General features: G+C 36.2%; 3 protein-coding genes and 1 non-coding gene across 4 annotated transcripts in view; 2 read left to right on the forward strand and 2 right to left on the reverse strand.

The window, feature by feature from the left end:
- Window positions 1–684: 684 nt before the first annotated feature.
- Window positions 685–4,889, forward strand: LOC134795357 (U3 small nucleolar RNA-associated protein 6 homolog). Its single transcript, XM_063767185.1, has 8 exons — window positions 685–862; window positions 943–1,255; window positions 1,894–2,085; window positions 2,647–2,847; window positions 3,153–3,254; window positions 3,625–3,831; window positions 4,204–4,389; window positions 4,472–4,889. The coding sequence occupies exons 1-8, from the start codon at window positions 771–773 to the stop codon at window positions 4,880–4,882; spliced, it is 1,704 nt and encodes a 567-aa protein (XP_063623255.1). The 5' UTR covers window positions 685–770; the 3' UTR covers window positions 4,883–4,889.
- Window positions 4,890–4,955: 66 nt separating this feature from the next.
- LOC134795358 (mitochondrial carrier homolog 2-like) lies at window positions 4,956–6,151 on the reverse strand. The gene has a single exon (XM_063767186.1). The coding sequence runs from the start codon at window positions 6,061–6,063 to the stop codon at window positions 5,176–5,178; it is 888 nt and encodes a 295-aa protein (XP_063623256.1). The 5' UTR covers window positions 6,064–6,151; the 3' UTR covers window positions 4,956–5,175.
- Window positions 6,152–6,408: 257 nt separating this feature from the next.
- Window positions 6,409–6,482, forward strand: Trnan-guu (transfer RNA asparagine (anticodon GUU)). Its single transcript has one exon. It is a non-coding gene; the product is annotated as a tRNA-Asn (tRNA).
- Window positions 6,483–7,202: 720 nt separating this feature from the next.
- Window positions 7,203–12,151, reverse strand: part of LOC134795359 (axotactin) — a 28,104-nt gene continuing 23,155 nt past the window's right edge. The window contains exons 27-31 of the mRNA XM_063767187.1: window positions 11,497–11,649; window positions 10,041–10,157; window positions 8,636–8,774; window positions 7,865–8,175; window positions 7,203–7,347 (exon numbers count right to left, since the gene is read on the reverse strand). Coding sequence (XP_063623257.1) covers window positions 7,234–7,347; window positions 7,865–8,175; window positions 8,636–8,774; window positions 10,041–10,157; window positions 11,497–11,649 — 834 coding nt within the window. The 3' untranslated portion in view covers window positions 7,203–7,233. The remainder of the gene's footprint in view (window positions 7,348–7,864; window positions 8,176–8,635; window positions 8,775–10,040; window positions 10,158–11,496; window positions 11,650–12,151) is intronic.

The following is a 12,151-nucleotide window of genomic DNA, read 5'->3' on the forward strand; positions in this document are numbered from 1 at the left end:
AGCACACGCGAGTAACGAGGTTCACCGTAAAAAACGAAAATAGAAATTTCTTGTTACCACACCAGCTCGGAAAGGATTACTTTGCACTTCAAAAACTGATAGCAAAGTTGCATTTTATTCACATGTGAGGCAAAGTAATCAAATGCAAATTTTGAGTTGTTTTCTTATGTTTGCTGGTAGAATTGTTGTGGATGATAAATATTTAATAACATTCATTTGGATTTGATTTTGTTTGATATTTTACATTTAATATTTGCTTTGGGTTGGTGTGGTGAAAAGTTTTGTTTCACTCGGGGGCAAATTTTGTTTAACCCTCGCAACGCTCAAGATTCCAATTGTGCAATCTTTCGCTTGCTCGGGTATCAATATTAGCACGAGGGTTAAACAAAATTTGCCCCCTTGTAAAACAAATAACTATTATCTGCCTCTCGAATACGAAAGAGGAATAAAGAGGCAGTTTCGCAGTAGGCCCTCTGCCCCTAGTCACATGCACCGTGTGCAATAAACTTATTGCCTGGGGTGACTGCGGATTTGCTGCGGATCTGCGGATTGGATCCGATCGTCTATGCACCGCTGTATAGGTCATGTATAGATAGGTCCATCAAATGTGTTACCAATAAAAAAAAACAACTGTCAAGACAACGTCAGTTTGACAGAATGGTCTAACCTATAAATATCACGCTGTCTTGTGTTTCTCTTTTGAGAACGTTAAAGTTTTAGAAAGTTAAAAGTTGTATTTCTGAAATAATATTTTCATAAAACTATAAAAAATGGCGGAGCAAGTCAATCAACGTATTGAGGATATGATAAATGAGCTGGAGCAGATGCGAAGGACTGGCTTATATGACGAAGACGAAATAAGGTTTGTGTTGTATTTTATTTACAAAAAATAACACAAGTTGTATCCATCTTACTAATGAACTTACATATAAATGTTCACAGAGACATATCACGTAAACGTAAAGAATATGAATATCGAATACAACGTCGAGTAAAACAGAAAGAGGATTACGTGCACTACATAGCTTACGAACTAGCCTTGATGGAAGACATCGCAATTAGAAGGAAGAAGATTAAACTGAATGAGAAAAAGAAGGACTTGGAGTATGCCATAGCTAAGCGTGTGAATAAAGTATTCAAGCAGTTTATTTACAGGTTCCAGAATGATTTGGAAATATACTTCCAGTATATTAAATTTTGTAGGAGTGTGGGTTTTGATTACGCTGTATCAGCTATTATTGGGCAGATGCTTCAGGTAAATATGCTTTGCTGAAAACAGCACCCTTTTAATATGGGTTTGAAGTAGTTCGAAGTTAATTTTTCTCATAAAACCTGGCTCAAAATTATACATGCATCTTTTATTCACATGGGATCTACATCTGATTGAATTCACGTTCTCGCCACTAATCAGACATCAGCCAAAACCTGTTTTTATTATTCTAAAGGCTCATAAATGTGATTAATTATCCCTTTGGCTGCAATCTCCCGCAGCGGGAATGTATTTAACTGACAGAACATTTTAATAACTAAAACAATTTTAGCCACCTGAAGGGTTATCAATAACTTTTACATTGACTTATTCTTTATTCTTTAAGCAGGCAGGCAGTTGTGACAACTGATATTGCCTGTATCCAGTAATCATTAATAGTTATCGTTGTCAAGTAGATGTATAGATGTGCTTGTCTAATTTATTTTTAAATTGGTTCACATTTTGTGCAGAATACACATCTTCGGGGAGTTTGTTCCAAGCCCTCACTACTCGGTTGCTCAAAAAGTGTTTGTATAGGTTACTGTGGGACCTATGCCTTTCTAACTTTAAGTGATGACCTCTCAGACGGGTGTTGTTTGTTGACTTACATACAGTTTTTACTAGTAATTTATATACACACACAGATGCATGGCGACAAACCCAAGATGTGGCAAATGGCAGCACTGTGGGAAAGCGAGGAGCAAGACAACCTTGACAATGCCAAGAGCTTCCTGCTGAAGGGTATCCATAGACACCCGCAAGCGCAAGAGCTTTACTTGGATCTCTTCAAAATTGAAGTGGCTCTTGCTTTGAAAGCTGAGGATGAAGAAGAGAAGGTAATCTTATTCCCTTCATTGTAACTTTATATTATGGATATAAGTAATGCACTAAATACAGGGCCCGATTAATCAATAAGTACTTATCTATGTCTGGTAATAGTTATTGCTGCTAAAAATTGCAATACAAAAAAAAACAGAGTAAGTAGAAGTTTTTTATGTGTATTAATTGTTTAACCATACATAACTCTTATGTTCTTTGCTTAACTCTCTCTATTTTCTTTGTTTACCCCTACTCTGTATTTTATTTGTTGTAATAACATCTCTATAAGCAGTTGCTAAGGGTGGTATTCCACCTATCCAATTTCTTTGTCCAATGTGTATTGTATCTCACATTGTGCTTTAATGAGAGAGTGAGACGCTCTGTCATTGGACAGGTGGAATACCACCCTTAGGGCTCAATGTCTAGGAGGCACCAAGATCTCAGGAATAGATGACCCCATATAGGTACACTACGTCTACAAAATTCGACAGTGACGACTCAAGTCACAACAAAGCTCATTTAGATAACACTAAAAGGAGAAAAGCAGTTGGTAATCAATAACTTTATATTTGTCACAGGAAAAACAAATAAAAAGGGCAGATGTGATATGGAGGAATGGTGCCAAGAGTATTGATGATATCACATACCTGTTCAAGCTCTGCGACTTAACTCTGAAATTCCAAAATACTGAGAATATAACTGATGAAGTTAAAAGAGAGATTTGGAGTCATAATGATAAGAAGGAAGTCTGGCCCTATATTGCATCTAAAGAGTTAGAAGTACGTATCATATCAGCACTTTCATTTTATCTAAGTATGATGTATTCAAGATTTTATTACCCCTTTATAGGGCACAATAAATCTTTGTGTATTTTATATTTTATCCTTAAGCAGAATGGCAATAAGGATTGAATTGAGGATTCCTTATACTCTTTCTTTTCTAATCAAAATAATGATGACTGAATCATTATCAATATGATGATAATACTATTTAAAGCAAAACTTTAAGGTCTATCTATATTTTTTAATTATTTTATATTATCTTTTTAGGCGCTGTATCTTTACTCTATTTCTTTTATTTGCAGGGTTGCCACTGGGAGGAAATTGATGAATTTGTAGATGAAGACTCAAAATTCCCTATAAATCTTCTTAGATGTATTGGTGTCTATGAGGAGGCTTTACAAAGGGTGGGTGTTCAATAGTCTTAAGGGGCCCACTGATTAACAGTCCGCTGGACGGTATCGGCCTGTCAGTTGTTCGGAACTGTCAAAATTTTGTTCTAACTGACAGGCCGATACCGTCAGGCGGACTGTTAATCAGTGGGCCCCTTTAGTAATCATTCCATTAATTGTACGGTACAATTTTACCTAGTGTAAAGTCATGAAACTTTTATGATCTTCACACATTATTTTAATTAACATACTGGTTTTTTTAGGACTTTTTAGGGAATTTTTAGGACTATAGATTGGCGATGAGGCTTGAATTGAGGATTTTTTTCAGTCTTGCCCGTTAAAGTGCATATGCACACAAGTAACATCATTTAAATTGTATTTGCAGTTTCCAGATGAAAAATTATGCAGTAAATTTATTCATGAACTCCTTGGACTAAATGAGAATGTATGTTCAGAAAATCAAAAGGTTACTGCTATCAAAGATGCTTGGATGTTTGGCCATGACAACGGACTCCTCTCCGATGATATGTATGCTTTTGGCATAGAACTGTTGAAACTAGAAGATTCACTGAATAGTGTAGAGTTGGGACAGGTATACTGTTGCTAGTTGTAATACTTGTAATTTAGATGGCTTTCTCTTTTTCTAGGGTTTCGTACCCAAAGGGTAAAAACGGGACCCTATTACTAAGACTCCACTGTCCGTCTGCCTGTCACCAGGCTGTATCTCATGAACCGTGAACTGTGTTGCCGCTATAACAACAAATACTAAAAAGTACGGAATCCTCGGTAGGCGAGTCCGACTCGCACTTGTCCGGTGTTTTTGTACAATAGTCTCACTGTTGTAATTAATGTGGCTGTTATTTACTTAGCACTGTGATAAGATGAATCATCAGTTTTGATAAGAATCTAAACCAAACCTCTTCCACGGAGACTGTAGCCACTTGATCTTGAAATATTGTTTCAGATATTGGATACAGCAACAATGAGGAATCCTCGAGCAAAAAGTGTATGGAAAGAAAAGATTCTTCTAAGCAAACACAATGAAAACAAATTATTGTCTATTCTAAAGGAGGCTACTAAAGTATTGGATCAAGATGATGCCATTTATCTATGGAATAGCGCATTGGATGTTATTGAAAAGAAAGAAACTGTAAGATTGTAGAAATATTTTGACTTATTTGGATTATTGTTATCTACCGTCTTTTATTACTGATTTACTTATTTGTTTCCAGCTTATGGCTTTACACAAGAAATTCCAAAATTGTGAAACAGCTGTCCTCTTAGCAATCAAGCCGAAATTGCTGCAAAAAATGTATGATTATAATGGATTAAAGGCAGCCAGGGAGTTATATGATGAGTTAATCAAGACCCCACCTCTTCAAAAAGATGTCCAACATGTTATGATTGAGATAGAGAAATCTCAAGATAAACCAAATGCTAAGTTGATAAGAAAGTACTATGAATATTTGGTCCATCATCATGGGCAAGATAATGTTGATGTCTGGATGGATTACATGAATTTTGAGTCAACTCTCGGCAGTGCTCAATTCTCTCCAGCGATTTACAGAAGAGCTGTTGCAACATTGAAAAAAGAATTAGTGGATGAATTCATTAAAGCTCAAACTTTAGCAAAAATAAAATAACTCCAATACTTGTATGACTTTTATTTAAATTTAAATATATAAATAACCCAAGAGCGAGTAAAATAATATACAGTTGAGAAACAACATATTTATTTAAATATATCCACACCATTACTCAACAATCTAGCAAAACGAGAATATCCACAAAATACACCGTTCACTAAATTATTTACACATTCATTGTACACATTAATCTTTCTACAAGACTTTGAATCTACTTTGGTGATTGTGGAATAACACTTAGCAAATAAACATAGATAGATAAATGCAATGTATTTAGGGCTAAAGAGTGACTACTGCATGGCTGCAATTGGAGCAATGTAGTACCTAAAGATTAGGGAGGCCCCACGTTTGTGTTGCTTGTTTATTAGCAGGTCCCGCCAGCAGGCGTGCCATGAGGGGTACTTGGGCATGGCTGGAGGGTTGCCGGCCTGCAGACTGGAGCTCGCAACTGCCATGCAAGTGGACACCACAACCAGAGGGTATGTCAGTGTGCTCGTCAAAAACGTGAGCAACGGCACTGTGTAGTAACGTAGGTCCTTCGTCTTCACAAAGTATTTGTTTACATAGTAAGCTAATGCTCCCGTGACTGCTACACAGGTCAAATCCCCGAGTAGTTTAGGTATAATCCCATGGAAAAAGCCGAGGATTCCGTCGTCCTTGTAGATAGATATAATAGCGCCTATCAATGAGCTGTAATGTTCTTCTTTGCCAATGAATGAAGCCATCATTCGCACAGACACAACGTGGAATGGATAAGACACTACTACGGACGCGGTGTGCATGATCATGTCCCGGCGCCCGAGCCTGATGTAGTCATCCAGCTTCGGCTCGTCGTCAGTGATGATGTTTGGGGGGTCATTGATTTCTGGCAGGTCAATCCCGACTGCGTGTATTACCTTTGACGTGAGCTGACTTGAAGCGATGAGGCCGAGTAGTCGTGCCGATAAGCCTCTGTAACAACCGAAGAATCCATCCGAAGCTTTAATATACTTGATGTATTGGAAACCGTTAGGTAATATCATGGCAGGGCGGCCGAACAATGTTGTCGATCGCCGAGGAGGCATAGGTTCGTAACCTAATTGGATGAGGACCTTCACATATTCCATGGGGTGGCATATTGTTGTAACGAGCAATTGAGACGGCAAGGCCGCTATTCTTTCTTTTTCAATTTCGTCCATATCCTGACAATTTCACGACCTACTTCTGAAATCAAAACCGACCAAAAACTACAGATTTCAGACTTGTCACGGATTTCGAATGTTGCCAGCCTTTGTTATCTTATCCTCCTTATCAGCAAATAAAGACGATCACTCACGAGCTAAAATTAATAATCATTGTTTTGTCTAAAGTTTTTTTAATATCTAAACAATAATAAACAGTAATTAGTAGTTTTTTTTTGAATTTTCGAAATTTACAAAATGTGTTTTATTAGTTTAGTTCCGTTTACATAACCAAATAAGGCAAAAACACATCTATAAATATGTATACGAAACCCGAGCACTAATTTCGCCGCATTGCTCAACGCCTCCGTGGCGCAATTGGCTAGCGCGTTCGGCTGTTAACCGAAAGGTTGGTGGTTCGAGCCCACCCGGGGGCGATTATTTTTGCTTTTTTTTTAAATTTTGCTAGCTGACAAGCGCGCACTACGATTTTAATTTTTGCGAAGTGATTTTAGAATCTCGCTGTTATAAATTCTATTTATTAACATTTTTATAATACTTATAACATAAGAAAAACACTAAAAACTTATAAATAAAATATTTGACTTAAGTCGTAGTCGCTCGGTACAAAGACATATAGATGGTCAAGCAAATCTTGTCAGTAGAAAAAGGCGCAAAATTCAAATTTTCTATGAGACGATATTCCTTCGCCCCTACATTTTTCAAATTTGCCGCCTTTTTCTACTGACAAGATCTGCTTGACCAAGTATATGTAACTTCGTCTCGGTAGAAGGCTGGCCGCATTGGATGGCAATGCTGATCCGTTGGGCAATATATTGTAATGATGTATATTTTTCTGTGGTATATGCGCGCACTGACATTATGCTGACATATACTTAACCACATACCTACGTTGCATTTTTGAGACAAAAAATCATAGTGCGCGCTTGGCCTAAAGCAATGTATTTTTTTTTCTCTATTAATGTAGGTACACAAGTATATTTCATTAGGTAATTTTGTGGTAAATATTGGCAGAACCCAAAAAGAAATTTCACGTTCAAGTATCCGGTTCATGAAAATTTGCGTTCCAGTAAAATTATTAATTTGATCAAAGATAACGAAAATAAAATTGAACTGAATACAATAAAAAAAACCTTTATTATCTATAGTAAAATATGTATACAGTTTTTAAGCGCTAGAGGTCAATAGCTCGTTGGAACCATCTTCGTCTATCTTGTAGGGTAGTTGGGTGGTGAAGGTGGGCGGACCCTGGACGGTGGCTTTGGAGATACGTTGCGGGGGCTGTAAAATTACGATAACGTTTTAAAAGACATTTTTAATGTATACGCGACAGATTAACCCTTCTTTGTACATAATATATGTTTTTTTCTTAACCCCTACCATCACTACCATGCGCTTTGTACATAGCCAATATACAGAGTGGCAGAAAAATAACTAGGTACTTACATGCAAAAAAATTACCCTCCCATAGAAAATTGAAACAGCCAATTTTTTTTTGCGATTTTGGGGTTGGTCCCATAGTAAAAGTTGCTCAGTATAATCCTAAAACCTCCCTGGCAACGGGATTGCAGTTATTTTTTAGCCACCGTGTAGACGTTTGTCTCGTCAGAGCTCTTTGAGTGATTTATAAAGTAGATAACGTTGCAATGCGTTGTAGGTTTTCGCTAGGAACTTGCGAGCGTTCATATACTACGGTGATCGCTTACCATCATGCGGGCCTTATGCTTGTTTGCCACCGACGTGGTATTAATAAATGTTATTTCCTGGGCCTGAGTTATAGCTGTTTATTAATAATTACCTGATGATTTGTATAATTATCCTCCTCTCCATTGTCCATCATTTCTCCACAATCTGCTTCCCTGTCTTGCCCGTGACCATTTTCGCCATTCCCATTTTCATAAGTGTCCTCATGTTCATCGTCCGTTTTAGAATGGTCATCGTCCGTTTTAGAGTGATCATCGTTCGTTTTAGAGTGATCATCGTCCGTTTTAGAGTGATCATCGTCCGTTTTAGAGTGATCATCTTCATCCTCACTTTCTTCATCTTCGTTTTCTTCTGTTTCATCCTTTTCTTCAAGGGGCTCAAATGTTACATCTTTATCTATTAAGTCTAAAAAATGTATAGTTGTTATTATAGTTATGTAGATAATAAGTTAATTATATTTCTAAATTCTATTGATGGTACAAGACTGTAAATAGTTGAAATACAACTAGGTGATCTAGTTGACGTGCATTAATTTATACCATGCGGGATATAAAGCATTAGAAAATTATTGGAATACCTACATAGAAATTCGTAATATTTGACACGAATTCTATTCAATAAATTGGAAAGAACTATAAAGAATAGGTGATTTCATTCAACTGACCATGCCGATGTCTGTTTCATATAAACGCCATAGTGCCTATTATTTTTTTTGTCAGTTTGAAAATCTCATAGAATTAGTCAAGCACCCATTAGCCTATCTTATCAGTTGAAATCGAAAATATTTGTGTAATTTTTAATTAACATGAAAGTTTAATAATTAAAATTAAAATGAAAGTTAAATTAAAATAAATTAAAATGAAACCTCTAAATCTTAAAGAACCTCTCCTAATGGCAGGCTTGTCTTCCGGCACGTCCACGATGACTGTAGGATTCATTTCTATTGTCACTCCATTGGGCTTCTTCTCGTTGTCTACTTTGTTTGATTCGTCTCCGTCTTTCAACTGGGGAATAGTAGGCTGTGGGCAACAGAGGCTGGGAAGTAAGGGGTTGCCGGCCGAATGCATATAGACCGGATAGTTATGAGGCCGACAACCCCTTTTCACGCCGAGGTATGTATAGTGCTTTACTTAAACATGCAATGAAATAATAATAAAAATTGATGATGATGATTGTTTCATGTCCTAATGTGATAGGTTATTCAGTGCGTGGAGTTCATAAGGGGAACGAAAATTTTATTATTTTTGCGCTACGACGTACGGTTTAGGAGATACAGCATTATAAAGTTTTTTTGTTATTTTTTTTTCTTTTTTGTGCTTTTTTTTTTTAATATTAATTAAGGGTTTCTTGCAGAGGAACGAACATTTTATTATTTTTGCGCTACGACGCATGGTTTAGGAGATACAGCCCTATAAATATTTTTGCCTTTTTTTCTTTTTTTTCTTTTCTTGTGTTTTTTTTAAATGTTATTAAGGGGTTTCCTAAAGGGGAACGAAAATTTGATTATTTTTGCGCTACGACGTACGGTTTAGGAGGTACAGCATTATAAAGTTTTTTTTTGGTTATTTTTTTTTCTTTTTTGTGTGTTTTGTTTTTAATATTAATTAAGGGTTTCTTACAGAGGAACGAACATTTTATTATTTTTGCGCTGCGACGCACGGTTTAGGAGATACAGCCCTATAAAGATTAAAAAAAAAAAAGCATAAACTGCCTATAGTTTTTTTTAAAGCGGTGCGATAGTGTGTTATCACTTTAATGGCTGAATGCCACGATTGTGTGTCACACATATCTGTGAAATGGAAATTTTAAAAAAAATTACTTCCCGGCCTAGGCCTTAAATTTTGTATGAAATTCCTTTACAGTTCTCTGGAGTTGCTCCGCCCTAAACGTGATACTTCGAAGCCTGATATAACGCCCGGAGTGACGACATTTCATTGCATGTTTGAGAAAAGGTATTTTACATTTAATTATATAAATTATAGATAAACAGATACGCATAAATAATATATTGACATAAAATTAAGAAAAGTAAAGCTTAGAGTTAGACCAAGAAAAATCTACAACGATTTTGATAGCACACTCAGTGCAAGTATTATTTAATACGTCATAATTTTATAGAAGTTTTACGTTTACAATAACACTTACATTGTGTGTGCTAGGTATTCAAATTGTTGCAGAATTTTCTTGGTCTATAATTTTTTTGTCTCTGTTTATTGGTTCATGTGTTTAAACACAAATGTAGGTATCTTTTTTAATACCTGTTACCTTACCTGCATGAAAGCAAAGCTAGGCTCCTGTAGTTTCGTCGCTATTTCTTTGTTCTTCATAATGTTTTCGTCTGTTTCCTTCTCCAGACGAAGCCTATGAGCCTTGTGCGTTCGCCACATCTGTTTTATCAAAATAGTTTTAAATACTTAGTACCTTTATATAGTGCCTACCTTATAGCTAACGGACACTTTAACCATTAGGTGCATACGGTATCAAAAATGATACCATGTCTTTTCCCCGCACCAACATTCATATTTTTTTGTCCTCATGGTCTATTGACCGAAGTTAGATACCTTTGCTCCAATACTATAAAAAAAAACTGGCAACCATAGGGCATCCATTTTTAACTAAACGTCAAAAGTGTCAAATGTGCGGTAACATTTTGCGACAGTGAAATTTGAAAGTTTTAATTATTGTTTATCTGGTGAATCCCGTGATATTTTGAACAGGAAAAAATTGTACAAGTAAGGTTGGTATCTATATTTATCATACATTGTATGCGTTTTTGTTAGATTTGTATTAATTGTTATATTTTATTGGGTTTTACGTTGGCATCAAAAACGATACTCCATGTGATAACGTCTTTTTTGGTGGTATCAAAAACGATACTCCATGCAGTCTGCTCTATTTTTCTACTCGCACGGCTTGTGACTTTTTTTGTGTTTGTTTGCATTTTACTATGATTTGGCATGTACTTTGGGTGTGTATTTGAGATTTTATTTTTTGTACAGCATGGTTCGTCATAGAACATTAAAAGATAAGGACATAGAAGAATTGCTGGCACAGTTAGAAGGTGGAGAAATATCGGAAGACGATGCCGAGTCTGACGGAGATGATCTTGAGTTTTATCCAACACTAGAAGAACTGCAAGCAGCTCTTGAGGAAGATTAGGCAGAAGAAGAACCTACAAGTATGACAGAAGAAGAAAATTTAATACAGGAACCCGATTTCACTGCGATTTTTCCATCCTCCGTTTTAAATTTCTTTAAGATTACAAGTACTTTTTTTGTGCTTACTCCATGGAGTATCAAAAATGATAGCAACGTTTTTTTTATAAAAAAATATATAAAAAAATGACTTTGATTTTTTTAACTATTTTTCCCATCATTGACGTAAATTTTCTAATCACATATATTTTTCATCATGCACCTAAGGGTTAAACATATCTGGCCGACCGGTCTGGCCTATGTAGTGGGTAGTGAACCCTGCCTGTGAAGCCGATGGTCCTGGGTTTGAATCCCGGTAAGGGCATTTATTTGTTTGTTCCTGAGTCATGGGTGTTTTCTATGGATATAAGTACCTACGTATTTGTCTATGTAAGTATGTATATCGTCGCCTAGCACGTTGCCTGTGTGCTTGCTGTAAGATGTCCCCTAATTAATAGGCCTAATAATTATATGTATATTTATTTTTTTATCTTTGTCATTTCGGAATGTTTTAGGGTTGAGAGACACTCACATGATAACCGCAGTAGGCCAGGCCAAGTAGGTAAATAACGATGAGGGCTATGAAGAATTTATCTGTGTTTTCTTCCTCGGCATCAGGCTGTTGGTACAACAGGTCGTAAGGCGTGCGGGACGGCGGGTCCTCGACCCAGGTCTTGTCGCCACTCTGGATGTTGCAAGAATAGTGGGCACTGATTATTGTATTATTGGACTCGGACACTCGGAACTCTGAAGACGATTAAGTAAGTACAAAATGGTGGTCTAGTCTAGATTAATAGTTCTAAACATTTGAAACAAGTGCTTAAATCCTTGAAAGATGTGTATGGGTTGCAGGACGGGCGTTTTGATAAAATATAATATGACATTGATAAAATTATATTAACTAAACAAAAAGTCATAATTAGGCATATGTACGTTTTAAATAAATAAGAGGTGTGTACATTTCGTAATTTAGATACTAGCTAAATTTACAATAAACACATTGCAGTAGCAAGAGATAAATAAAATTCATTACCTCTTCGCTAAATTTGTAATGGTCATAATCAAATAATATTAACTAAGGCGACGAAGATAATTTCGATAACGATAATGACGATGACGATGATAAAGGTAGTGACTATAGTGGATGTGATAACTATTACGGTGATGACAACAATACCTCGGTTAAT

Source organism: Cydia splendana, chromosome 12 (genome assembly GCF_910591565.1).
Source record: "Cydia splendana chromosome 12, ilCydSple1.2, whole genome shotgun sequence".
NCBI classification, from domain to species: Eukaryota; Metazoa; Arthropoda; class Insecta; order Lepidoptera; family Tortricidae; genus Cydia; species Cydia splendana.

Excerpts from the sequence above, each read along its gene's own strand:
- LOC134795357 (XM_063767185.1), top strand. The coding sequence starts at position 771 with ATGGCGGAGCAAGTCAATCAACGTATTGAGGATATGATAAATGAGCTG. Across the intron at positions 2,086-2,646 it reads CTGAGGATGAAGAAGAGAAG|GAAAAACAAATAAAAAGGGC; the intron begins GTAATCTTATTC and ends TATTTGTCACAG. Across the intron at positions 4,390-4,471 it reads TTATTGAAAAGAAAGAAACT|CTTATGGCTTTACACAAGAA; the intron begins GTAAGATTGTAG and ends ATTTGTTTCCAG.
- LOC134795358 (XM_063767186.1), bottom strand. The coding sequence starts at position 6,063 with ATGGACGAAATTGAAAAAGAAAGAATAGCGGCCTTGCCGTCTCAATTG.